The 26,390-nt window shown below is 36.5% G+C and overlaps 1 protein-coding gene across 2 annotated transcripts in view; it reads left to right on the top strand.

The window, feature by feature from the left end:
* CCDC40 (coiled-coil domain containing 40) overlaps window positions 1–26,390 on the top strand; it is a 120,593-nt gene that overhangs the window by 69,155 nt on the left and 25,048 nt on the right. For both annotated transcript variants that reach the window (XM_001380200.4, XM_007482905.3), the window contains exons 11-17: window positions 15,007–15,250; window positions 16,100–16,282; window positions 17,598–17,843; window positions 19,148–19,361; window positions 20,780–20,949; window positions 21,095–21,186; window positions 24,689–24,809. In XM_001380200.4, coding sequence (XP_001380237.3) covers window positions 15,007–15,250; window positions 16,100–16,282; window positions 17,598–17,843; window positions 19,148–19,361; window positions 20,780–20,949; window positions 21,095–21,186; window positions 24,689–24,809 — 1,270 coding nt within the window. The remainder of the gene's footprint in view (window positions 1–15,006; window positions 15,251–16,099; window positions 16,283–17,597; window positions 17,844–19,147; window positions 19,362–20,779; window positions 20,950–21,094; window positions 21,187–24,688; window positions 24,810–26,390) is intronic.

Here is a 26,390-nt window from a genome sequence, read left to right as displayed (position 1 = left end):
TTTGCTCAAACAGCTGCCAGACTTTCCTGAAGGCATCAGCGAGAGGCTCATGAAGATCCGTTTAACTCTCAGCAAAGACCGGTATGCCACAGTCATCAGCGCATATGCCCCTACACTGACCAGCACAGAGGGGACCATCGAGCAGTTCTACTCTGACCTGAGTGCTGTCCTGCACTCAGTGCCCACAAATGACAAGCTGATACTACTGGGAGACTTCAACACCCACGTTGGCCAGGACCATGAAAGATGGAAAGGAGTGCTCGGCAAACACGGCGTGGGCAAAATGAACAACAACGGCCTACTGCTACTCAGCAAATGCTCAGAGTTTGAACTCACCATCACAAAACACTGTGTTCAGAATGGCGAACAAATATAAAACAACATGGATGCACCCACGATCAAAACAGTGGCATCTCATTGACTACATCATTGTACGCCGGCGAGACATCCAGGATGTAAAGATCACTAGAGCCATGAGAGGAGCTGAATGCTGGACAGACCACCGATTGGTTAGAGTGACTCTTCAAATGCACATTGCGCCTCTCCATCTAAAACGCGCCCAGACAGATCACGCATTTTACAACGTGAGTCGTCTTAGAGATCCATCTTATTTGCAAATATTCCAGTCCTGCCTGGACGACAAGCTGTCTGTTAAGGGACCACTCACTGGAAGCTCAACCGAGAAATGGAACCAGTTCAGAGACACAGTGAAGGAAACATCAAAGGCAGTCCTAGGCCCCAAACAAAACCATCAGGACTGGTTCAACGAGAACAACACTGCTATTGAAGACCTATTGAGCAAAAAGAACAAAGCCTTTATGGAGTGGAAAAATAACCCAAACTCTGCTCCTAAAAAGGACAGATTCAAGTCTCTCCAAGCCACGGAGCAGCGTGAGATCAGGAAGATGCAAGACCGATGGTGGGAAAAAAAGGCAGAAGAAATCCAGTGTTTTGCTGATACGAAAAACTACAAACAATTTTTCAGTGCCCTCAAGACTGTCTATGGGCCATTAAAACCCACCACCACTCCCTTGCTATCCTCTGACGGTGACACTCTCATAAAAGATAAAAAAGGCATCAGCAACAGATGGAAAGAACACTTCAGTCAGCTTCTCAACCGATCCTCTTCAGTCGACCAAAGCACCCTTGACCAGATCCCCCAAAACCGCACTGTTGAACAACTTGACGTCCCTCCTTCAATAGAGGAAGTCCAAAAAGCCATTAAACAAATGAGTGCAGGCAAGGCACCAGGTAAAGACGGGATCCCAACCGAGGTGTACAAGGCCTTAAATGGAAAGGCACTCCAGGCATTCCACATAGTGCTGACCAGCATATGGGAAGAGGAAGACATGCCCCCAGAACTCAGAGATGCCTCCATCGTAGCCCTATACAAGAACAAAGGCTCACGAGTAGCCTGTGACAACTACAGAGGCATCTCACTACTCTCCACTGCTGGAAAGATCCTCACCCATGTTATACTCAACAGACTCCTGTCATGTTTCAGAGCAGAACCTGCCTGAATCACAATGTGGCTTCTGACCAGATTGCAGCACCATCAACATGGTCTTCATGGTGAGGCAAATGCAGGAAAAATGCCTTGAGCAGAACCTGAGTCTCTACATTGTCTTCATAGACCTGACAAAGGTGTTCGACACAGTGAACAGGGATGCATTGTGGGTGATCCTCAGCAAGCTTGGTTGCCCAGCAAAATTCGTCAAACTGACCCAGCTCTTTCATGTCGACATGACAGGGGAAGTCCTATCTGGTGGAGAGACTTCCGACCTCTTGAACATCTCCAGTGGCGTGAAACAAGGTTGCGTCCTTGCTCCAGTGCTATTCAACCTATTTTTCACCCAAGTATTACGACATGCTGTGATGGATCTAGACCTGGGCGTCTACATAAAATACCGACTGGATGGCTCACTATTTGACCTTCGCTGCCTGACTGCAAAAACAAAGACAACAGAGAGACTCATCCTGGAAGCTCTCTTTGCAGATGACTGTGCTCTCATGGCCCACCAAGAAAATCATCTCCAAACCATTGTGGACAGGTTCTCCACTGCAACAAAACTGTTTGGCCTGACTATCAGCCTCAGCAAAACAGAGGTGCTGTTCCAACCTGCACCAGGGAGGCCAACAAACCAGCCGTGCATTACAATCGACAGCACGCAGCTTTCTAACGTCAACACTTTCAAGTACCTGGGAAGCACCATCGCCAACGACGGGTCCCTAGACCAAGAGATCAATGCCAGGATCCAAAAGGCCAGCCAGGCACTCGGGCAGCTGCAATGCAAAGTCCTCCAACACAGTGGTGTAAGCACTGCGATGAAGCTCAAAGTGTATAACGCAGTGGTCCTCAGCTCGCTCCTGTACGGTTGCGAGACATGGACACTGTACCAGAAGCACATGAAGCAGTTGGGGCAATTCTACCAATGCTCCCTCCGGTCAATCATGAGGATCCGATGGCAGGACCGAATCACCAATCAGGAAGTCCTCGACAGAGGCAACTCCACCAGCATTGAAGTAATGGTCCTCAAAACCCAGCTACGATGGTCTGGACACGTCATCCGCATGGACCCACAGAGAATACCAAGACAGGTATTCTATGGTGAACTGTCAGTTGGACTCAGGAAACAAGGTCGACCAAAGAAAAGATTCAAGGATCAGCTAAAGTCCAACTTGAAGTGGGCTGGCATTACACCAAAGCAACTAGAACTCACTGCCTCTGACAGAAGCAGCTGGCATACCCACATTAACCATGCCGCCACCACCTTTGAAGATGAACGACGTCGACGTCTTGCCACTGCGCATGAACGCCGACACCAGGCCACAGCTGCACCTCCCATAACAACTGGCGTCCCATGCCCCATGTGCCACAAACTTTGCGCCTTAGTCTTTGGACTTCAAAGCCACATGAGGGTACATCAATAGATGATAATGCACAAAGACAATAGTCATTCTCGGTCACCGAGAGACTACCACTACCCATATCATGAAATTCTTTTAGTCTTTGTTGTAAAGCATTTAAGTAAGAAGCCAGTTGACAATCTCCTCCTAAGAGAGATGTATTACAAGTTTTTGCTAGTAATAGGGTATGTGCAAAGAACATTTCATAGGATGATATATGTAAATCTGCTCTTGGCCTTGTATGTAAGTAAATCAAAACTATGGGAAGAATCTCTGGCCATTTGAGATGAATTTCAGCACAGAGCTTCCCCATCATAGTCTTTATTTCCTTTTTCACGTACTCTAGTTGCCCTGAACTTTGTGGATGATAAGGTACATGATATTTTGATGTTATTCTTAGATTTTCATAGACTCTTTTCAGGATGTCTTGAGTGAAATGGGATCCTTTATCAGAGTCTATTGTTAATGGTACTCCAAATCTAGGTATAATTTCCTTAATCAACACTTTCACCACAAAGCTAGCTGTATTTGTATTTGATGGAAAAGCTTCAGGCCATCTGGTTAATCTAGCAACAATTACCAAGCAAAACTTGTGTCATCCAGCTTTTGGCATGCTGATGTAATCAATCTGTAGACTCTCAAATGGACAATATGCTAAAGGTCTACCACCTAAACCTTTCTGTCTGAATGCTCCTTGATTGAATTTTTGGCAAACAGAATAGCTTGAGCAGATCTTATATGCTACAGTACTTATTCCAGGAGCAATCCATTGTCTCTTTATGGTGTCAATTACAGCTTGAGTACCAAAAATTATCTTTTGTGTGAATGGCTTGACACAAATAGATATACAGGTCTTTTGGTAACAGTGGCTTTCCTGTATCTGCTAACCATATACCTTCAAAATTTGAGAGAATTTATTTGTGCTATCACAGTAACCCTGTGAAAGATGAGTGAAAGTCCACTGGGTACTGTCCTATATGAAAGCAAAGATCTTTTGAGAATCCTCGTGAATTGGTATCAAGAAAAACGCTGAACATAAATCTACCATGGTGAAATATCTTGCTTGACTTGGAATGGATGAGATTATAGCAGCTGGACTTGGTACTATAGGATGAGTCTTTATTACATGATCATTTATAGCTCTCAAATCCAGTATGAATCTATAGACAATTCTGCCATCTTGATCAAGCTTTTGTTTCTTTATTGGCAGTATGGGAATATTATAATTTGAAAAACAGAGTATTATGATCCCTTGTTGAATTAGGGACTCAATAATAGGTCTTATTCTGTCTATAGCTTCTTTATTCAAAGGGTATTGAACACAAGGAACTGGTCCTTCCTTGGTACTCACTATTACTGAATTAGCTAATTTCAATAGGCCTACATCTGTGGAAGACTTTGCCCATAAATCTTCTGGTATATCCTCAGGAATAGAATAGATGGAATTCAACTCATTCTCTGCACTCACTGAATCTAAGAATAGTAATGGAAAAGCTTTAAGAGATTCTTCTGGGAGTTGTAATAATATATCCCCAGTGTGAGTACATTGAATCGTTGCTCGCAATTTACGAAGCAAGTCTCTCCTGAGAAGGTTCATTGGACATTCTGGCATACAAAGAAATGCATGCTCCACAGTTAGTGGACCTAAGGTAATTATTTTAGGTTGTAATTTTGCTACTCTCTCTCTCTGGTTTTCCAGTAGCTCCAATCACTTCCATAGTACCAACAGCTCTACAATCTTTAAGAAAACTTTGTAAAACTGATTTACTGACTCCAGTATCCACCAAAAGATCATGTATCTGATCCCCTATAGTTACAGAAACATAAGGTTCAGTACTATCTGGAGATTGGAAGGTTTCAAGAATTGGTGCAATCACAGTAACAGCACTACAAAGCTCAGTCATTTCTTGTCCATCTAAGTCTACATCTGCATGAATTAAATAATTTTCCCAGCATTTTGCATCCTCAGCATTTATATTACTTTCATTGGTCCTTAAATTCTCCATCTTAGTATCATTGTTCCCATTTATAATTTCATTATTATTATTTAGTTTATATCCTTCATTAATTTCTCTTATTATACATTCATTAGGATTTTCTATTAAATTTATATTACAATGTTCTTTCTCTGTACAATAATTTACAATTATATCCTCCTTTGATTCAATTAATTCATTTGTATCATCATGTATTTTATTTTCATTACTCCCAATTTCATTCATGCTCAACTCATTTTCAATTATATGAGACTCATTTCTTGATTCATTCTCATGTGTTTCAAGAGAAAACCTTCATAAGGCATTCTTACTCTGGTCACCCTTTACAACTTGGCTGTATTTAGGTCTAGCTCCAGCATTTATCCAAGACTGCATAGTATTTTAATCTGAGGCTTGTTGTCCCTGGCAACAAGCATTCTGACATTGATTTGTATACCTATTTTTATTATTGTTATTATTAGTATTCTATCTGTTATTATTATAATTATTTTTACTACTCCAGTTATTGTATCTATTAAACCCATTATTTGTCTTCTAACCTTATTCCTAAACCTGCAGTCCCAATCACACAGGAAACAGGGCCTAGGGCCTGAGCTCCTCTCATTAGGCTTATAATTGTTATTATTATACCTTGGCTGTACAGACCTCAATGCAGCCACAGTCTTTATTTCTTTAATTTCACTGTCTTTGGCCTTCATTTCAGCTTCCTTTAATTTCCTTTTTAAGTCCTCAACAATGATATCTCTCTCATTTTTATCCTCCAAGTCATTAGTCAAATATGTGGCTTTTCTCCATAAGTCATTGAGATCTAACTCTTCCCAATCAGGGTAATTTGTTTTTTAAAAAATTGTCTGATCTTTAGGACTGCATTCTTCACAAAGACTCTTTTAATATGTGCAATTGAGTTTTCTTCCAATGGATCCATCCCTAATAAAGTTTCAACTGCCTCAGTTATCCTTTCCAGGAAAACCGTAGGAGCTTCAGAGATCTTCTGTTTTATAGCCTCAAATTTTGACCGTGAATTGGACCTTTTGGTGTATCTCCTCATTACCTCCAGGATTGTATCTCTTGCTTCTACTAATGTATCATAAACCCCCTCATCAGATGTATCTAACTTTAAATCCTCTGGCCAAGATTGCAATAAAGGATCTGTTCTTGTCTCCTGTATAAATTTGGTTCTCTCTCTCTTTGTCAAGACCTCTTTCATCAGTAGGGCAAAATCATTGAAATCAGGATTGTATAAATCAATTGCCCTACACATCTCTTTAATTACTTTATTAGGTTCATCAATGAAATTTGGGGTCCTCCTTTTGATGAATTCAAGGTGTTCTGGGGGAAAATCTCTTATGCATCTTTATTTTATGTAATTCATTTTGTTTAACCACTGACATATCTCTAAGTGGGCATAAATTAACTATTCCTGCTTCTTCTTCTTTTTCTAGCCTATTTAAGTTTTTCCCATTAGTATTTTAATCTGTTGTTATCATGTGCAAAGCCTTGATTCATATTCATGTTTATAAATTGCTCCAGTGTATCCAGTTGAGTTTTCATTTGTATAATCATCATCTTTATGTCAAAATCCCTTCTGAACCAGGTTGCCAGATCTTCAAGACCCTTAACACAAAGGCACACAGAGGCACGAGACTTATAAACAATACATCCACAGGTCACAGCAAGGGGTACATATGCTATAATGTCACAGAGTTTTAAATCCATCAATGGCTTCAGACAATCCATAGTAAAAACATAATGGCAGTAACTAGGGAATGGCACAAATATAAAATATGGAATATACATCAAATAGTTGAAAAACATCACTAGAGTATTGCTAAACGTGTCTATTGACATGCCAGCTTCCATTGTAAAATTATTAGAAATAACAATATTATTACAGTGTAACTTGTACATATAACTAAAAAAACAAACAAAAATAAATTTCAAAAATTCAAAAACAGTTTTTTCTCAAAATGGCTGCTCCAAGATGGCTGCGGGGGGTCTGTGGTGCAGCTTCACTAACCCACTTCAGCAAGCCAAGCCCTTGGAATTCTATGCGGCTTACCCCCTAAGCTCCTAGCCACCAAAATACAGAGTAGAATGTTGACTTATACTTAAAAAAAAATAACAGACTCTTCAACATAGCTGGCTCAGCCAAACCATTATGGTAGGATTTGGGGTAAGGGAAAAACAAGAGGAAAACATATAAATAAATTCTGATCTATTGTTTTGGGAAGGTTAGGAAAGGAATAAGGGTTTAGGAATATACTTATTCTTATACTTAATTTAAAAGATTATAAATAACTAAACTATAGTTCTAAGCTAAAACATTGACTTCCTAAATTAAAAAAAAAATCTCACACCAGGAGTCCAAATCAAATAGGGCCAGGATTATTAGATATCCAAGTAAGCCCAGACTGTTGCTGCAAGCAGCCAGATCCAAAAAAACTCCTTCCTCCATTGATCACAGGCAAAATCCTCTTCAAGGTCCTTCCAGGAGAGCAGACAAGGTCTTTCCAGGAGAACAGACCCTGAGAAGAATCAACCGTTGGGCATAGAATCTTGCCAGATCCCAAGGCTCAGGCTCCCATGTGACTGCTGGTCACATGCTACTGTCAATCATTCCCTAAGGTTTACATTTCTCAGTTTTTTTGCAACAGTTTTTGCAAATTGCAACCCTTTCATTTGTTATCACAGGTCTAAGAAAGGAGTAATTGCTCACAGTAACCAAGAGATGGTCAAACATAACTATTCTCATCCAATAGCCATACACTGCCTCATCCACCAATAAGTGCTGGTATGTAGTAAATCACTGAAGTAGGACTCTGTTATGAAAATTGTGGTATCTTGTGTTAACTTCATTAGAGCTAATGCATGAAAGCATAGACAATTTCAGGAATTTCTGTCTGAGCTAAATGTTGCCTATGAAGATGTTCTGTACCACACAGAAGTCTGTTGGCTGAGTCGAGGGGGAGTTTTGAGACATTTCTATGACTTACTTCCACAGATTACAGATTTTATGCTTTCAAAATAAAAAGAAGTACCGGAGTTCAATGATGCAGAATGGAAATGGCAGCTTGTCTTTGACAGATGTAACAGAGCTACTCAACAGTTTCACTTTGCAACTTTGAGGAAAAGGGAAGCTCATCTGTGACATTCAATCACATGTGAAAGCATTTGAAGTAAAATTAGGCCTCCTTATCAAACAAGTGAAGGAGGAAAATTTCTGCCATCTCCCCTTAACTCAAAATCTATTAGCAGAAAAACCCTTGATTGCATTCCCAAAAGAAACATGTGTAGATTCACTGGAAAAGTTTCAAAAGAAGTTCCAATTCAGATTTAAAGAGCTTCATCTCCATGGACAGGACATACAGCTTTCCCATAACCAATTTTCTATTGACATTGATGTAGATACAATTTATCAAATGTATCTGTATAAAAATGTATTCTGTATAAAAATTTATACAGAAGTGTGACTCCCTGAAAGACACATTCAAGTCAAGCAGCTTCCCTAATTTCTATGCAAGTCTCCCCTCTGAGACATATCCTAATCTCAGGAACCATGCATTCAAAATGGCAACCATCTTTGGCAGCACTTATGTCTGTGAACAGACTTTTTCCAGAATGAAACATCTGCAGTCTCCAACTAGATCTAGAGTAACTGATGCACACTTGCATCACTTGTTACGGCTAGCAGTGACAAATATGGAACCTAACATTGACCACCTCATTAGCCAAAAGCAGATCCATAGTTCCCATTGAAACAATGGTCAGTTTGTTTATTTAAATTTACTTGTTCTTTATTTTAAATATTGTATTTGTTCCTGTTTTGTTTGTTTGTTTTTTTTACTTTAAAATAAGATATGTGCAGTGTGCATACATATTTGTTCATAGTTGTTGTTTTTTAATAGTCTGGCCCTCCAATGGTCTGAGGGACAGTGAACTGGCCCCCTGTGTAAAAAGTTTGGGGACCCCTGGACTATAGTAATAGAGTGGCTATTGACAGTTAGCTAGCTAGGTGTAGAAAATAAGTAAGGAGGAGTGTGGGTAGGAGAACTAAGGAAGGGGGCATTTGTTTTGGCAGTTGACCCATGTCTCCAGGGAACATTGATGGTTTATTCATGGTTCACTGTGCTCTATGTGGCTTGGCTCATTCTGTTTGCCCACTGAGAGGAGGAAAGTGGGTTAAAAATAGGAAACTAATAATACATTAAATACCCTGGAGCAACTGCAGGTGAAGTTTTACTCTTTTCTGTGCAGGCTCTAAGGAAGGCAGCAATAGTGGAAATTGAGCATTGTTTGAACCTAGTCCTATGTGACTAGGAATCTGAACTACCTATACTTATTGTTCAGAGACCCCAAACCAAGGACCTAGGCTATGTCTAAATATTGTGAGTTTTCTCATAATTGTGAATCTGAGCAACTCATATGTCTTATCTGAAGGGTAAACCTAATTTTTTAAAAATTAATTCTTTCAATTGTTTACAGCTACATGGCAGGATTTATGGGACACTTTAGCCCTCAACTCTATTTTTTTTTTAAACCTTACCTTTCACCTTTAGAATCAATGTAGAAGAATGGTAAGGGCTAGGCAATGGGGGTTAAGTGACTTGCCCAGGGTCACACAGCTAGGAAGCATCTGAGGTGTAACAGTTAAATTAATTTCTCTTCTATAAGTATTATATTTTTAGATGTTTATTAAAGATTTTTAGAAATCAAGGAAATAAGAAAATATAAAATAAGAAAAGCACGTGTCTAGAAGGGCTGAATAGCTCATTCACAGCCACTTACTCTACATCTTGAGAGATGCGTGTGCTTAGAAGCGGAAGCAGAGTGCACAAGTAGGCGGTACAGTCAGTTTAAATACCCATTTTGTTTTCGACCCAGGTGGGAATTCATGTGAGATTATATAGGGAATTCTGGGAACTGCCCAGGACTTCTGGGGATTGAAGTCTGGGGTTCAAATCTCCATTTTTACAGAGGTCAGATTTGAACTCAGGACCTCCCATATGACTCTCAATCCATTGAGCTACCTAGCTGCCCCTCCATCACTATTTAAAAAACACTAGAGAGTATAGGAATAAATGAAGCTTTCCTTAAAATGATAAGCAGTGTCTATCTAAAATCATGAGCAAGTATTATCTGTAATGAGGATAAGCTAGGAACCTTTGCAATGTGGTCAGGAACTGTTAGAGTCAGAATGCAGATCAAAGCATACTATTTTTCACTTTATTTTATTTGTGTTTTAATTTGGGGTTTAATTTGCGTATGACAAATATGGAAATGTTTTACATGATCATACATATGCAACCCAAATCAAATTGCTTACCATTTCAGAGAGGGGGGAGAGAAAGGAGGGAAACAATTTGGCTTTTACAATTTCAGAAAACATATTTTGAAGATTGCTATTACAATCCTGTATTACTGCACACATACAAGAAGAAGAATCTGATGCTTGACAATTAGGAAATAATTAAAATTTAATTTAATTAAAAATGGGCAAGCAAAAAAGAAATAACCTAACCACAGATAGCTTCGTTGGAAATAAAGATCAGAGTTCAAATTCAGAAAAGTTAAATCCACTTCTAAAATTAAGAAGAAAATTATTAAATTATTAAAACTATAAAAAGAAAGAAAATTATTACATGCAATTGGGAGTAAAAAAAAAAGAAACACTTTGAAGGACTCAGAAGTCCATATCTTCTAGTCAGCTAGACATGGCTTTGACCTTGGTTGTAGAATCATCTTAGTAGTGGTACTCTCTTCTCTTTCTTAAAAAAACTATTTTGGAAATTATCTCTTGTAATGTGACCTGCCCCTGGCTCTGAAACACCATTGATGCTAAAAACATTCATCCTTAGGATCACTATTCAGTATCTTGTACATTAAGAAAGAAACATAGAGCAGAAGAGATATACAACAATCATAGCTTTACAGCTGGAAGCAACTTTAGAATCCATCAAGTCCAGCTTACTCACCCAGCCACCCATTTTATATATGAGGAAACTGAAACACAGAAATCACAGAGAAGCTGCAAGGATTGTTGCAAGTGACTGGCCTTAATTGTCACACAAGGCACTCCATCTCCAGATTCTGGGCATTTTCACTGCATGTACCTCATACCTGGAATGCTCTCCTCATCTCTGCCTCATGGATTCCTTGGCTTCCTTCAAGGCTGAGCTTAATTCTCGTGCCTCCTATTATTTCCTGTTTATCTCACATAAAGCTTATATGCACATAGTTATTTAAGCATGTTATATCCCTCACTGTCTTTTACCTTTCTTTGGATCCCCATTGCTTAGCACAGTGTTTAAAACAAAATAGGCCCTTAACAAACGTTTATTAACTGACTGACTGAAACCAACTACAATAAATATTACCTTTACTAATGCAGAAATAGAAGCAACTATTCACAGTGGATGTGTTGAAATATCAGCATGCTACCATGAAACAAACAAAAAATGCAGTTAGTAACCATCCCAAGTATTCCCTTTTAAAATTTCAAATATCTAAGTCAGAACCAAAGTAAATTTTTGGTTTTGTCATTATCCTACTTATACCTATTAATAAAAGTTTTTAAGTAGGATCATACATGTCTTAAAGTGTATTAATTATTTTGATACATTTGAAAAACAGATGAGTGTCCTTTGCTAACACAGTGAAGGTTTGGGGTGAATCCTTATGATCCTTGCCACTGAGGAGGCTGAGACTAGCAAATCTTTTGCCCTCAATAATTAGCTACCGTGGCTGGGCCATTTGGTGTCTACATTAAGTTCAGCATTTATATTTTAAGTAGAATCAAGATAGTGTAGTGAAAGCTCATAACTTCCCCCAAAACTTCTCTTATAAAACCACCACAAAAAACACCACGTCAAATTCTGAGCAGAAAAACCAACAAAAAGTCACAGTGAGTTATTTTTTCTAGCCCAGGGAACTTCAAGACAGAAAAAGAGGTCTAGGGAAACTGGGGAGGAGCTTGGCAGGTAATATGGTATAAGAAGATGGTGGAAGTGCTACCAGCTATAGACCTTGGAAAAAGATGTTTTCAGAAAAATCTGTGAAGAATTAGATTAACTGATACAAAGTAAAGTGACACAGAACCAGAAGAACAATGTACACAATATTGTAATGATAATCAACTGTACAAGACTTAGTAAGTCTGATTAATACAATGATCCATGACAATTCCAAGGACTCATAATGAAAAATGCTATCTACCTCCAAAGAGAGAACTAGTAGACCAAGTGCAAATTGAAATATCGGGGGCATTTTTTAACTCTTTTTTTTCTTATTTATTTTTTCACAACATAGCTACTATGGAAAAAAGTTTTGTGTGATTTCATATGTATAATGGGTATTGTACTTCTTGCCTTATCATTGGGTAGGGAAATGGGTAGAAAGAGAGAGAAAATTTGGAAATGAAAATAAAAATTAAAAATTGATTTAAAAAACAACTTACCATTTTTATGGTTAACCCTCAGGAGTAGAAGACCACCAAGTTGTCTAGAGAATGAAGCACTGAGTAGATCAAACCTTCTATGCTATTCAAACTGGGGCCTGGTCCATGAGCTTCAAACTCTAGGCAAGATAGTCTTTAAAAAAAATTGTTCTAAGCAATGAGGATCTTATGCTAATTTGGAGTACAGCAAAATTCGTTACAAATAAGATATTTAGTTCTCCAACTAATTTCTTTTTTAAAAAATAATTTTCTTCCTCAATTATATGTAAAAATAATTTTAACTTTTTTTTTTAACTTTGAGTTCCAAATTCACTTACTCCTTTTCATTCTTCTCCCTTCCCTGAGATGGTAAGCAATCTGATATAAATTTTTCCATATCAGTCATTTTGTGGAAGAGATGTCAAACAAAAAAGGAGGAAGGGAAAAGGGTGTTTCAGTCTGTATTCAGACTCCATCAGCTCTTTCTTGGAGGGCAGATAACATTTTTTATCATGAGACCCCAGAATTGTCTTAGATTACTGCATTGCTGAGAATAATTAGGTCAATCACAATTGTTCATCAAAAAATATTGCTGTCACTATGTACAATGTTCTTCTGGTTCTGCTTACTACACTTTGCATCAGTTCATGTAAGTCTTTCCAGATTTTTCTGAAATCATCCTGCTTGTCATCTCTAATAGCACAATAGCCTTCCATCACAATCATATACCACAATTTGTTCAGCCATTCCCCAAGTGATGGACAACCCCATAATTTACAATTCTTTGCTACTACAAAAAGAGTTGCAATAATTTTTTTAAAATTTTAATACGTTTTACCATCTTTTGTTTTTTAGAATACCTATATTTTACACTACATTCCTCCCAAAGTCATACCTTCCAGTAGATAATTTTAAAAGAGAAGTTTTTTCTTTTAAATTTTTCTCAAAACTAACTGACATTTTTTAAAAAGTCTGATGTTACATATTACATTTTAATTCCTAGTCCTCCTCCTTTTCCAAGAAGCTGAGTCTTCTCAAACATTTTCTTTGGGGGCCAAACTTGGAGACTATAATTTGGCCATATTCTCCTCCAGCGATTTTTGTTGTTGTGATGGTAGTGGTTTGTTTTTTCCCCCGTCTGCATTGTTGTAGTTATTCTGTTTATTGTTTTTCCTGTTCTACTTACTTTATGTTGAATCAGTTCATAGATATCCTTTCATGCTTCTCCATTCCTTATATTCCCCATTTCTTATAACATTGCAATATTCTCTTACTACATTCATATGAAAGAAGACTCTTTGTTATCCCCTGCACTTAGCACAGGGCCTATAACATGATAAATTTTAAATAAACATTTGTTGATTAATTGATTTGTGAACTATCTAAATAAAGATCTGAGACTGAATTTCAGAAATGTATAAGAAAAAGAAGTATGAGGTCAAAGTCCTGGGAAGCATCTTGGATAAGATTCAATAGAGAAAGAGGATCAAGAAACAAAAAGAGAATAATAACAAGGATAGTGAAGCTTCTTATTTATGATGTAGAGGATAAGTTAAAGAATTGAGACTATTTAGTCCAAAGAAGTAAAAGGCAGGGGGCAGGGGGGGAGGAGGCCATGAAAATTGTCACCAAGCAAATGAAGGGTTGTTGAATGGAAGAGAGATGAAATTTGTTCTACTAGGTCATTGAGGACTGGATTAAAAGCAGTGATAGTAGATTTAGGCAAATATATATATATATATATATATATATATATATACATATATATATATATGCTTGAATAAAGGAATATTAGGCTGGATGCTAGCTCATCAGGTATGTGTAGTTGAGATTCTTATTTAGGCATAGTTTGGGATGAAAAATATCTGGGGTCCCCTCTATCTCTAAGATTATATGATTCATAAAAGGAGACAGCAAAAAAAAATCAAAATGATAGAGAAGTTAGTCATCTATAGTCATAATTGGTTATATTATGGATTATGAAGAAAATAAATATTGTCAGAAAAAATGAGAAGCAGTTTGAAAACATTACAATCTAAAGCATTTAGACCATTGGAAGAGAGCATTTTGGTACCATCATTAACTTGGTTTCACACTCTAGCCTAATCCTTAACTTTTTTATTTTTTGTTGAGATATTTTATTTTACCAATTACATGTAATAATAGTTTTCTACATAAGGAACAAATACAAATAAGTCCTTTTCCCCTTTTCAAAAAACCTCTTTAGGAATCAAAGCTAGTAATGAATGGTGGATTAAAAGGAATGTACAGTTTTAGAGTCCTTTAAGCATAGTTCCAAATTCCTCTCCAGAATGGTTGTCAGATCACAACTCCACCAACAGGGTATCAGTGCCTCAATTTTCCTGCAACCCCTCCAAAGTTTATCATTTTCCTTTTCTGATATCTTGACCAATCTAATAGGAATGAAGTGGTACCTCAGTTTTTTATTTGTATTTCTTTGATCAAGAATGATTTAAAGAATTTTTATATGACTATAGACAGCTTTGATTTCTTCTTCTAAAAACTGTTTATATCCTTTGACCATTTATTAATCATCCAAATAATTTCTATAAAAGTAGGTTTTCTTAAAGATGACCTTCAGGTCAAGTACACTTATATTAAATTTTCCTGTTTTGCCATTAGTTCTCTGTTTTGTCTTACTACTCACAGGGACTCCAATCATCAAGCTAAATCCCTGGATAGTGAAATTGAAGCTTATAAGAAATCAATCATGAAGGAGGAAGAAAGGAATGAACTACTGGCAAGAATTTTAAACCGTGCTGAGAATGATGCTAATACTAACCAGAAACTGATCTCTCAGTGCACAACCAAGCATGAAGCCCTGCAAAAAGAATTTACTACCTATACCCTCACACTGCACAGTACTGAGGAAGCCTACTCTCAGACTTATTCGGTATGACCCAAGGCATAGTGCAGGAATATTTGGGTGTTGAGAAATTTATGTTTGTAAATACTGGCATAAATTTGGAACTATGCCCAAAGGGCTTTAAAAAATGCCTGCCCTTTAATCCAGCCATACCACTGTTGGGTTTGTACCCCAAAGAGATAACAAGCAAAAATACATGTACAAAAATATTCATAGCCGCACTCTTTGTGGTGGCAAAAAATTGGAAAATGAAGGGGTGTCCATTGATTGGGGAATGGTTGAATAAATTGTGGTATCTGATGATGGTGGAATATTATTGTGGTGAAAGGATTTGATGAACTGGAGGAATTCCATGAGAACTGGAATGACCTCCAGGAATTGATGCAGAACGAAAGGAACAGAACCAAGAGAACATTGTACACAGAGGCTGATAAATTGTGGCATAATCGAATGTAATAAGGTTTTCTATTAGCAGCAATGCAATGACCCAGGACAATCCAGAGGGACTTACAAGAAAGCTATCCACATCCAGAGAAAGAACTGTGGGACTAGAAAAGCAAAAGAAAAAACATATTATCAATCACATGGTTCAATGGGGATATGACTGGGGTACTGGCATTAAAAGCACTCTATTGCAAATAATAATATGGAAATAGGTTTTGAACAGTGATACATGTATAACTCAATGGAATTACTTGTCAGTTTGGTGGGGGGGGGGATAAGAGTAGGGGAAAGGAGTGGGAAAAATTATGAATCATGTAACCATGGAAAATATTCTAAGTTATTAGTTAATTATAAATGAATAAATACTGGTATACTTGAAGGCCTACATCTTGTAGCAAGATTCTGTGCTTTGCCTTGTGTTTATCTTTCCAGGAGCGAGCAGCATGCATAAATGAAATGCAAACTCTCCATCAAACCATTGAAAATGAGTATGATTTTAAGAAGAACAAGGAGAACAGCATCATGGAGAAGCTACAGGACCAGAAGATGTCCAGCAAGATGATCAAATATTTCGCCTATCTGTTGTCAAAGCTTCAGAAGAAAAAGACAGACATGGTAGGGCAATTCCTTACAAGTCATCAACAGCATAGGGACTGTCTTTTATTGCTTCTTGTTCTGGGATTACAGGCTTTCCCCACTAACATCCTGTCCAATTAAAAAATGTCATATTATGCTTGATTTGTAATTATGGTGCCTAAATTCTTGCCTTCTTTGCTATGTTTTATGCCATACTTTTTTGGGGAACCAGCATTTGTTTTTGATTGTCTTTCATGCAACAAGTTATCTATTGGACCATTAGGAAGAGTCAAGATTAAAGGCTTGGTGTTTTCTTTGATATCTGGAAATTTAACCATAAGAATAAAGGATCCAGACTTGAAAGCCTATCTAGAGATTATCTAGTACAATTCCCTCATTTTACAAAATGGAGAAATGGGGGTTCTGTGAGTTATAAGTTGTACAGGATCTCTTAAAAGTCTTAGTGCAGTTTTAAACTTTAATAGGGCATCCCACAAGTTTTCACTTTTAATGGCTTAAAACTGAACTAAGATTTTTGGGACACCCTTTACAGAAAATAAGTAACAGAACTAAGATTTGAACTTATCACACTCCAAGTTAGCGTACAAATTCATATCTTCACACCCTTTAGTTGGTTTTGTCATGTCCCTATTTTGCCCCTGTATTTCTTTACAAGATGATTTCAAAGTTTTAGGACTATAAATCAAATTCAGGTCTGGCTTTAATAAAGTTGATATTGTGGTAATAAAAATTTGGACTTTGGATTATTATTAGAAAAGCAGAGAAAGCAGAGCAACCTAAGACAGTTTTAGATTTAATACTTCAGTCTTCCAAGGATGAACCATAATAGAATTGATGGTGGGGCAAAGACCTGATGTATAATCTCATTATGGCTCACAATATTCTAATAGCCCACTTCACAAACTATCCAATACTAATATTTAGTCCCAGGCTTGTAGTACTCCTTGACCCAAATGTCAAGGATGATATTCAATTTCTAGGACTGTTGCTTTATAATGAAAGGCCCACTGGATATAAACTAGAAGTGGCTCCTGGACTTTTAACAAATTGGGTCTTTCATGGGACAAAATTTGCTACTCATTCTTGAGATGAACATCATAAGGGAGAGGACATTAGTAGATTATCTGGTTGTTTATTTGTAATTTCTGTAATTTGTAATTTCTAAAAAAACATTCAGGTGTAAAGTGAAAAGATATGGGCAAAAGATATGAGGAAGCCCATATTCATTTACAACTTCTTATAAACTTAAGTTTACTTCTCAGAACTTGTTATAAAGGAAAGCAGTAAATATGGCAAATATAATTTTTCCTACTTATTTCTTCTAACCATTCAGGTGACACATCTTTCCAAAATTGATGGTGACATTGCTCAGACAGCTCTTAATATCACAAATACCAATACCCGAAAAGAAGCACATCAAGCTACACTTAAAGAATTGAACAAGGAAGTAGAAAAGATCAATGAACTCATCAATAATAGTGAAAGTGAAATTGCTAGACGTACAATACTGATTGAGCGGAAGCAAGGGCTTATTAATGCATTTAACAAGAGAGTGGATCAAATTATTTCTGAATTGGGGGTAAGAATCTATGACCCTGGTTAGGCCAGTCATGATTGGCATTTTCTTTGATATAAGCCTCAGTCATCTTATGTACAGAAAGCAAAGCAGTGATTTAAAAAAATAATGCCCCTACCTACTTCACCGGGGATCAGTCAATAATGTATTTATTAAGAATCTATTATATAATAGGCACTGTGCTAGACTCCAAGGGATGCAAAGATAAAACTGAAATATTCTTTGCCATTGAGGAGTTTATTTTGTATTGGGAAAAAATAACTAAGGCATATAGAGGTGGCTATATGGCACAGTAGATAAAACACTAGGGCTGAAGACAGAAAGATCTAAGTTCAAATCCAGCCTCAGATACTTATTAGCTATGTTCCCTTGCAAGTCAGTATACTTCAGTTTCATCAATTGTAAAATGGGGATTAAAATAATAGGGTTGTTGTGAGGAACAAGTGAGATAATATTTGTAAAGTGCTTACCACAGTGCCTGGAACATAGTAAGTACTTAATAAATGCTCGCTACCTTCAATAAGTTATATGTAACATATATACACAGTAAATATCAGGTAATTTCTTTGGGTGGGGTGAGGCACTAGAAGCTGGAGGAATCAGGTAAGGTTTCTCCTAGGAGATGGTATTTTAACTAGGCTCTGAAGAAGACCAGGATCATAAGATGTAGGGGCAGCTAGGTGGCTCAGTGGAATAAGAGTTAGGACTAGAGACCAGATGATGCAGGTCCAAATCTAACCTCAGCTTTACTAGCCTTACTAGCTATGTGACCCTGAGTAAGTCACTTAACCCCAGTCACCTAACTCTTAATGCTCTTCTGCTTTGGAACCAATATACAGTATTGATTCTAAGAGGGAAAGTAAAGGTTTAAAAAAAGTTAATTGAAATCACTGGCTATTTATTAATGTAGAGCCTCTTGAGTGATTAGAGTATGAGGAACACCTCCTATCAATGTTACCCCTAGAACCCTGAGAGGACACATCCTTTGGAAAATCCAAACCATGAGCATGGTTTTACACTGACGGAAGTAGCCTCAGAAGGACAGTATATATACAATAAAAGTTTAGGGAACATAGGGCTGGGATTCTAGTGTAGTTGATGACGAAAATGATGGAAATATGCCAAGGTTCCAGGAAAAAGAGCTACATTTCTTGATCCAGTTTGGAGCTGCTCAGGATAAAAATACTCTCTGAACCCAATGCTCCATGCTGTTAGGTCAGGCACTCCTCTTCAGAAGCCTCTTGAACCTACCCCCAAAGGTGGAAACAAGCTTGATGTACAGTATCAAAATAACATCTCTTCTTCAGGGGGAAGAGTTGGGACCGGTTGAAATAGAAATCAGAAGATTGACCAAACTGATAGAGGAATACAATACAAACCTCATTCATCAACAGATGAAATGGCTTCGACAACAGCAAGAACTAGTGAAACTAACCCACGAACAAGAGAATCAGTTGGCCTCAGTGGACATGTTTAAGAAACAGATTACAATCATGGAACAAAAGAAACTTCGGCTCGAGAGTAAGTATCATCTGCAGAACCAGGCTTAACAGAAAGCAATTACATATTAGAAATTGCCTTCCATTAGCCCCGGAGTTAGCAAACATGAAGATTTGTTCTCTTTTTCTGATTTGGCGCACCTCAGTAAACCTGATATCCTGTTTTCTGTATACTAGAAGTTGTGATCTTCAAGCATCTTGCTTTCCAGATGGGATAAATGTTCCTTCTGGCCCCCTCTTCCATACACCCCCCACCAGTTACGCTATTATATAAGAATTCAGAGTGCTAAGGGAATGGTGAAGATGCCTTTTTTTGTCCCTCTTTCCCCAAGGGCACACTGACTTGTTTCATTTCTATCTCAGACAAGTAGAATATTAAACAAATGGAATATTTATGTTTGAGATGATTCCAAATTACAGTTTCTCCTTTGCATATAACTTGATTCTCAAATGTCTACTGCATCTCAGTATGAGAACAATATCATGGCAGCATCTGCGCTGTGAAACTATAAGATTACCATTAATATAGAGATCATTGCTGGGGGCTACTCTAGTAAGCTGTGACAGTATTTTTTTAAAATAAATGATTTAACAATCTATTCCAAACTTTATTTAGAGAGGCAATCAACTTCTATTAAATGTAGTATAAGAATAAAATTTCAGAGACTGGTCCTTAGAATTTTATAAAGTTTACTAGAATCACTTAGATAAATAAAAGATCAAGAAATAGGTAGAAGGATAAAAGTAAAATAGTCTAGTCTAAACTACCATGTGGTTGGTCTCAGCCTCACCCCAGCAGCAATTCCCCTAGCCCTGTCACCAGAGATAAGGAGTTAACACTTCCTGGATCATCCCTTTAATTCCTTCTTTTTACACCTGCGTCAAATTCATGGTCATGTCCCGAATCAATTGCGTTAGCTACACTAGGTGACGTAACTAGGTGACCAGCCTAGGTGACATAAGTGATACAGCTCCAGGAGTGCAGGGATGAAAGCATGATCCTAGGAGAGGATTCTTTTCACACAGTGGCCATATGTGATCATATCAGAATAAATTATGCGATGCATGTTATATTGATATTTTTCTCTTTCATCATAATATCTCATGTATTTATTTCCCTTCCCCTCCAGAAAGACATTCTATATGACAAATAGCATTTCTCCAATCTTGTAATGCTTCTCAGGTCAAAGATTTATATTTCCATTGTCACCAGAGAAGAAACATTACCTGGGTGGAAAGGTGAGTATTCTTCCCACCAAGAAAGCAGAGACTAGGAAAAGCTACTGATGGTGCTGAGAGTTCCAGAACTACTAAAACAACTTGCTTTTGCTTGGCTTGATTTGTTCTAATATAGGGATTGGGTTCTTTTATTTGTTTTGCTTTTTATATCAGTTTTGGACCTCATGGGGAATTTTGCTCTTTCCTTATCTTGTTAAACAGAAAAGATTGACCAAGAAAAGAGTGAGATCAAAGAAACTGAATGTCACATGAAGGACATGGACAATGACCTGAAAAAATTTAATACTTTGATCTGCAAGAACAGATGCAGCACTGAAGAGCTACAGCAGGGCAACTTGGTGACTGAGAATGAATTTGTCCGGTCACTCAAGGTACTGTAGGCTGATACTTACAAGAGAACGGGGGAAACTCCATCTCTCTCTCCCTAATTTGAGGAAGATAAGGTCTTGGTAAAGAGTTTTATGTTAAATTCTGCTCTGTTAAAGTTAACAAATGGCTTGATTTTTCCAACTATAGGCATCTGAGAGAGAATCCCTTGAAATGCAAGAGAAGCTGATCTTTTTGAATGAAGAGAAAAAGTCTCTCCTGAATAAACTGATAGAAGCAGAGTGAGTATTTTATTATTTTGTTTTCTCTCAGTTGTTCACTAAAATCTTCTCAGTCTTTTACTAGAAACTTGACTTTTAAGGCCAGAAATGCCCAAGCCCTCAGCCTAACTCTGCTTTATACTGTCAACTGATAGTATTGTCGTTTTATATACTATTTTCCAACAACTTGTTGGCATTGTATTGTACTATTTTTGGTACTTTAGGACTCCACTTAAATGAACAACATAATTGAGAGTCCAATATATCTAGAATACCAAGTAAAATCATTTTTAAAATTATGAATGAAGGGAAAATAGCACTTACATATCTCTAATTATGTTTTAAGTTGGTAGTTATCAAAATTATTTGATACCAGTTTTTAATGGAATAGATAAACAGATTAGACAAAGAATAATAAAAATAAACTCAATAATATGATATGTAATAAATTTAAAAATATAAATTAGGAAAGAACACTTTCACAAAATTTACTAGGAAACTAGATAGCAGGCTGACAGAAATTACTTTTAGATCAACATCTAATACCATATGCCACAATAAACTCAAAAGGAATACATAACCTGAAATTAAAGATCATAGAATTTAAAAAGTAGAAGAGAGCCACATCAAATACCTTCATTACTGTAGATAGGAGGTGAATTCTAAACCCAATGATGAACAGACTTGAATATAGAGATTAAATAAATAACTTTGATTTCAAAACCTTTTCCCTGAACAAGATAATGTAAGTAGATGCCCAAAGGGCGCTAAAAGACTGCCTGCCCTTTGATCCAGCCATAGCACTGCTGGGTTTATATCCCAAAGAGACAATAAGGAAAAAGACTTGAACAAGAATATTCATAGCTGCACTTTTTGTGGTGGCAAAAAATTGGAAAATGAAGGGATGCCCATTGTGAAGATTGGATTTAGCTATTTCCTGATTTTAACAATGAAGATACTTAGTCTAACAAAATCAGGGGGGATTGTGAATGTTAAATTACTCCACCCTACTTATACCTTACTTTAGGGGAAGATAAAGTTGTAATCTCCTAATTGAACAATGAAGGTTCTTAACTCTTACCTTATAGTGAAGCTAGAACTTTAAGCTAAATCTATTTTAAGATCTTAATACAAAAAGGTGTTAAGTAACTATAAAGGTTAAACTAATCACAAAAAGGTTAAGTAACTCATAAAAGGTGAACTTAACAAATAAGTGTTAAGTAACTCTAAAGATATAATCTAATCAAAGAAGATGAGAGATCTAAAAGATATGGGCATTTAGAGGAGGAGACACAAGAGTGAAAGGTCTATATATTTGGCTCACTTCCTCTCTCGACTACCTTTCTGGCAGCTGAGAGTTTGCTGGCGGCAGCATGCTGGGCCTTTCAGCATCTTAGTTAGCGTGGCTACAAGCTATTGTCTGGTTCGGTGGTGAGTTTCTGGCTGAGTTTTCCTCCTTTACTTTCCAACTTTATCTTCTTAGAAGTCTCTAATCTTCTTCAGAGACCTAGAGGCAGGAATTTTAAACTCCTACTGGCACAGGCCAGGCAGGAAAAATCCTATATCCTCTTTCCTCCTTCTCCTTAAATTCCTTCCCTCTACATTAATTAAATTACCATAAATTTCCAGACTGACGGGTATTTTATTTGAGATTTTCCTTGGCGACCAATTAAATTTAGATTTTAAGTCACGACCCTAACATTATCTTTACACCTTCAGTTGGGGAATGGCTGAACAAATTGTGGTATATGATGTGATGGAATACTATTGTGCTCAAAGGAATAATAAAGTGGAGGAATTCCATGGATTTCCAACCTCCAGGAATTAATGCAGAGCAAAAGGAGTAGAACCAGGAGAACATTGTACACAGAGATTCATACACTGTGGTACAATCAAATGTAATGAGCTTCTCCATTAGTGGCAATGCAGTGATCTGAACAACTTGGAGGGATCTACGAGAAAAAACACTATCCACATTCAGAGGAAAAACTGTGGTAGTAGAAACACAAAAGAAAAACAATTGCTTGAATATATGGGTCAAGGGGATATAGTTGGGGAGGTAGACTCTAAATGAACATTCTAATGCAAACACCAACAACATGGAAATAGGTTTTGATCAAGGACACATGTAATACCCAATGAAATTGTGTGTCGTCTGTGGGAAGGGGAGGGAGGGAAAGAATATGATTCTTGTAACCAAGGAATAATGTTCTAAATTGGCTAAATAAATTAATTTAAATTAAAAAAAATTAAAAAGAATAATAAATCAGTAAACATTTATTAAGCAAAAAAAAAAGATAATGTAAGTAGAATATATGGAATTGTTTTGTAAGTTCATTTTTCAATTAATATTAGTTTTCTCTCCCTTCAACCCTATGCCCTGCCCCATTTGAAACAAAAACACTTCAATAACAACCTGGCAAAAAAAAGATAAAGATAATTTTTTTAAAGAAAAAAAAAGAATTCCTACATTGGTCATTACCAAATAAGTATGTCTCATAAAGTATCTTGAGTTCATCATCTCTCTGTCAGAGCTGAGTAGCATACTATATTGGTCCTCTGGAAACATGGTTAGTTATTTCATTGAGCAGTTTGTCTTTAAAATACTGTTATGAAATTGTTCTGGTTCTGCTCATTTCACTGTTTCAGTATGTGTGTATTGCCAAGTTTCTCTGAAACTATCCCCTTTATCATTCATTACCATATTATATTAGTCCATTTAATTCATATATCATAATTTGTTCAGCCTTTACCCAAGTGATGAACCCTATCAGTTTCCAATTCTTTGTCACTACAAAAAGAGCAGCTATAAATGTTTTTATTTTGATTTGGTTTTTTGCACATACTGGTTCATGTCCAAGCTCTTTAGGGTTCAGGCCTAGTAGTTATATTTCTGGGTCAGAGACAGTTTAGTGACTTTAGAGCAGTTTCAAATGGCTTCCAAAAATAGGTGGACCAGTTCTTCAAACAGTGAATTAACATGGCCAGTTTTCCCCATAACTCCTCCAACATTGCCCATCACCTTTTTTGTTGTCTGTAAATCCAGTGGATTTGAGACCCATCAGAGTATAACCTCAGAGTTACTTTAATTTGTATTTCTCTAATGATTAGAGTATTTTTTAATGTTGTAGTTAAAAGCTTAGATTTCCTCATTTAAACTACTTGTTTCTATCCTTTGACAATAGATTGAAGAATGGCTTTTATTCTTGTAAATTTGAATCAGTTCCTTAGAAATTAGACCTTTATTAGAGAAACTTGCTGAAATGTATATTTTCAGTGCTAACTTTTTTTATAGAATTCTCACTACAACACAAAAAACTTAAATATAGTCTCAGTGTAACAACAGCTGAATAACAGGTACTCGATTTAATTACACCCATGTTCTCTAATTTTAGTTCTAAAATGTCTTGATTCTAAATTTATAATGAATGCTCCAAAGCAAGAGTAGCCTTTGAAGTAAATGAGAGGGAACCTTTTAATTTACCTTTGTTTCTCATTGCTTTTTTACCCCTTACCTGTCAAGGCACCAGATTATGCTTTGGGAGAAAAAAATCCAACTGGCAAAAGAGATGCGAGCTGCAGTAGATTCAGAGACTGGCCAGGCTGAGATCCGAACCATGAGAGCAGAGATTCATAGGATGAATGTGAGTATGGATAGAGAGAGAGAAAAAATACATGTCAATGAGTCAGAACTTGTAAATGACACCAAAACAAGGGCCTACGCAGACAAATGCAGCAAACTTGTTCCTTATCATGTAAAATAGCTGTGAAATATCTGTGAAAGATGCTATAGAATCAAAATCTAAAGTAAGCTGAGGATGTAGTCTTGCTTTAATTATAATTAGAACACTTTAACTTTTAGCAATGGAATTCAAGTACAACTTCTAAGAAAAGAAATGCAGCTTACTAAAAGGAAAGTTATATGATTTTTAATTTACTAGTCTCATGTTTTTCTGGGTTCATTTTCCTGAATCTTTAAAATTACCTAGGAAGAAACACTATAAATTTGGTTATTATACTAAAGCTATCAGTCCAAAGACTCAGGCCTAAAAAAAAAAAAGAAAATAACCACCATGGACAAGGAAGAAAGATAAATGCAAATATAGTCAACAGTCTGCAGATTTTTATAGCATTTCTTCAGGAATTTGAGGATTACTTCCATCAGATGCATTTACCATTGTCATGACAGTGAATTTTAGACTCACACACCATTTGGAGCTAGACAAAAATTGGGTAAGGAGATACAAGTATTTGACCATAGTTTTGTTTGTTTGGTTTCTGTTTCTTTTTTTAAGTATATAGCAAGACTGATTTAAAAAGAATGAGTTAATAATATTAGGGAAATATACAATATAATGAATTATGTCAAGAAAAACATTAAAATAGTTATATTAGGAAACACAGAAAATGCTTTTGATAAAATATATTATCTACTTGCATTTTTAAAAAACTAAAACATAATGGATAGATTTTTTTATGATAACAAAAAATCAGAGTGAGTAAAAACTGCATCAGCCAGGAGATTTTACTTGTTTGAATACTGATTTAGTTCTAGATAGCAGTTTTATATTTTTATGGTTTCAAGGAGGAAATAGATTAAGTAAATACAGGAAAAATTTCAATGTTACAATATTTTGCAGTTTCCGTCTTTATATTCTCAGACTGAAATATTTTTGCAAATTGTGTGAAAGAGTTCTTTCCTAATTTATATTTTCAAATTTATTAAATATTATATTGTTGAATTTATTTTTATTATTTTTTATTATTAATATTTTATTATTCTTTATCTAATTGTTGATTTATTCCATTAAAAACTGGTATCAAATAATTTTGATAACTACCAACTTAAAACATAATTAGAGATGCTATTTTCCCTTCATTCATAATTAGTGACCAACTGAGAGAAAACAAAATAATAAACAAAAAAGTTTCACACTTTTTTCTTCCCTGTTTTGAAAACTGGGAGAATATTCATCCCACTCCAAGCCTATGATACCTCTCTCATTGTCTTTGACATTTCAATTTTCTTTGACTCAATAATGACCCAGTCAGCCATATAACAAGAATTTCTTAGATAGATGTCTATTATGTACCAGACATGTCAGTACCTGGCAAATTAGTTAGTCTGGGCCAAATGATATATATTTATCAAGGGTTACTAGACATTATCTTGCTATCTCCTTTCCCCATTAACTATTTTCTATTTTTCATTCTCATTCTCAGAA

This window comes from Monodelphis domestica, chromosome 2 (assembly GCF_027887165.1).
Source record: "Monodelphis domestica isolate mMonDom1 chromosome 2, mMonDom1.pri, whole genome shotgun sequence".
Lineage (NCBI taxonomy): Eukaryota > Metazoa > Chordata > Mammalia > Didelphimorphia > Didelphidae > Monodelphis > Monodelphis domestica.
Note: the sequence above shows the minus strand (reverse complement) of the source record. Positions and strands in the feature narration are given on the sequence as shown.